Raw genomic sequence first — 2636 nt, 5'->3', positions numbered from 1 at the left:
GAATTCCGAATCTAGAATTTCGAATCTTTTTATATTTATAGGAGAAAAAATTTACCCACAAAAGTCAGTTTATTGACCCTTTCATAACAGCCTTGTTGGATCTTGAGTTGTAAAATGATTAAAAATTGTACTATTAGGTAGTTTTTGCGTCATGAAACGTATAGCAGGCTATGAAAAGACGTTACGAAACGTTTACTCTCGAAAGTCCCACAAACACAAAAATTTTTTTTTTTCAAAATTAATAACTTTCAAAAATTGTTAATATAGTATATGAGATGACGTGTAATGACGTCATTAACATTAAACAGAATACCGAATCCCGTAATTAGATTCGAATGCAAAAGGATTCGAATCTCATGGATTCGAAATTCTGTAATGTGCATCCCTAAGCACACGTAATAATGCTAGTTAATCCACGATTCCTTTGTTTCTGATTGGTCAATCATGGAGGTGTAAAATGGGCGTGATTTGCGGCATATTTACAAACAATACGATGTTATGTTGTAATAATCGTGTTTGCGCAAATATAAGTCAAATTTTAACACATTTCTTTATGAATTAATGTTATCGTCGAAACATTATACGCGCGTGCAGTAGTCGTGCATTAAACAAGAATAGTGAATTCCTAAATTGGCAGGAGTGCGTCGCACTCCCGCACGGCTGTACTCTACGCCAGTGACTGTATATATCTTAATTCTTGTAAGTGTAATAACATCTTTAGATATTTTAAGTTCATTCTTTTTGCAAAATGTTCTCTTTAAATGAATAGAATTAACTTTAATATCTTAACATAGCGGGGTTATGACAGTGGTTATAACACAGAACAGTGTTCTGTTTTAAACACCTCCTGTCTGCTAACTTTGTGCAGTGTGTATCTAATGTAACGAGTATCTAAATTATATTGGTTATCTTAATAAGCACTCCGCATGCTTTAACATGTGTTTACACAATTTCTATCACAGGTTCAGTGGGTGGGGCACGAGCAGGTGTTCAATTAAGATCTCTGCTTGGTGAACTTGGATGCATTAGTGTTTCAAACATGTTTACCATTCCACAAGTTCATACAGCTATTAGTGAATCTGGTGAACCATTAGATAGTGAAGGGGTAAATTCTGATTTGTATTTTACTATTTTACAAACTAAAAAGAGAAAGTCAATTAGCTCAATATGTTAATGTATATATTATTTATATATATATTATTAATAACAAAAAATTTTGGTTTAAAGAAATTTGTAAATTTTCTTGAAATTGTAAAATTAATAATGTACATGGATAAATTATTGATTTTTCCTTTTAAATATTTCTTAGATAAGATTTAATCTCATGGATGGGTTTTGGTATTTACAGGGTAAACATATGGACAGTGCGGTTGGAAAACTGTTAGCTCAGTTGGAGTGGTGGGCAAATGCTGCTAAGGCACAAAGAGCTGTGAAAGAAAATTTTTAAAATCTTGTACACCAACAGTCAGCAATGTAGTATTTTTAATATTGCATTTTATGTTTTTTTTAAAAATGTATGTTTAAGTTTCAAGTTACAGATACTTTGTGTTTATACAAATAGTACACATTAAACCTTCACAACTTTGTTATTTTATATACGACTTACTATTGCAAAAACATGCTACCAGAGGCAAAAATGTTTTCCTCACCTACATTTTATCCAATTTCAAAGAAAGTACACATCAAGTTTACTTGAAGAGTAACTAATGCAACAATACATGCTACCCGTCTCAAACCAATTGCACAAAGTATGTATTCTGTGTACAGATGTAACAATGAATAATTGCTCTTTGGAAAATTGATACAGTTTGAAAAATCAAAATATATGCTTTTAAAGAAAAATTTTTTACAAATGTAATTATCCAATACCTGTCATGCACTATATATGCCTATCCGAAGCTACAACATTATTGCACTCTTACCTGTGGTTATTGCATAAAATTTAATAAAATAGGTGTCGAAAAATTTATGTTCGTATAATGTTAAACCCTTTAATTAATTAATTATGAGTTAATTCCTTTTGGAATGTGCTTAAGTTTGCCCCAAGGCTAACCACTATGTATTTAAACAAAACAGATAAGTGAGAGATTACATTAAACCATAGATTTAACTTAGTCAAGACAGCAAGACCTTAGCAGTTTTAGCACACAAGTGAACAACACAGTTCTGCAAAACTAAAACAATGAACCAACTGCATGTGCTTGTATAACAAAAAGCTGGATAAAAGTAGTTTCAATCTTAAAGAGTAACATTACAATAATGACAACAACCTATTCCTTACACTAACTTCACACATATTAAACTGTCTTTCTTATACTAAACAGTCCTATGCTTAAAACAAATTAAAAATAGCACAAATTGTAGCATTACAGCAATGATATCAACAAGAGTAACATTACAATAATGGCAGCAACCTATTGCTTACACTAACTTCACACATATTAGACTGTCTTTCTCATACTAAAAAGTCCTATGCTTAAAACAAATTAAAAATAGCATAAATTGTAAAGTTACAGCTATGATAGCAACCTACAACATATAGGCCAAAATACCTCTTCACACTAACTATATACAGAGCAAATAAAACCTTGACCACTGACAATAGTCTAAAATTTACAAAAGAAAAAGGCCAAACA

The 2636-nt window shown here is 31.1% G+C and overlaps 1 protein-coding gene across 1 annotated transcript in view; it reads left to right on the top strand.

The window, feature by feature from the left end:
* The window catches only part of LOC100183100 (quinone reductase-like), a 4295-nt gene extending 2326 nt beyond the window's left edge, over nt 1-1969 (top strand). Inside the window, exons 4-5 of the mRNA XM_002121576.5 lie at nt 963-1105; nt 1349-1969. Of these exons, the coding sequence (XP_002121612.2) occupies nt 963-1105; nt 1349-1447 (242 nt within the window). The 3' untranslated portion in view covers nt 1448-1969. The remainder of the gene's footprint in view (nt 1-962; nt 1106-1348) is intronic.
* The last annotated feature ends 667 nt before the right edge of the window (nt 1970-2636 follow it).

This window comes from Ciona intestinalis, chromosome 7 (assembly GCF_000224145.3).
Source record: "Ciona intestinalis chromosome 7, KH, whole genome shotgun sequence".
Taxonomy (NCBI): domain Eukaryota; kingdom Metazoa; phylum Chordata; class Ascidiacea; order Phlebobranchia; family Cionidae; genus Ciona; species Ciona intestinalis.
Note: the sequence above shows the minus strand (reverse complement) of the source record. Positions and strands in the feature narration are given on the sequence as shown.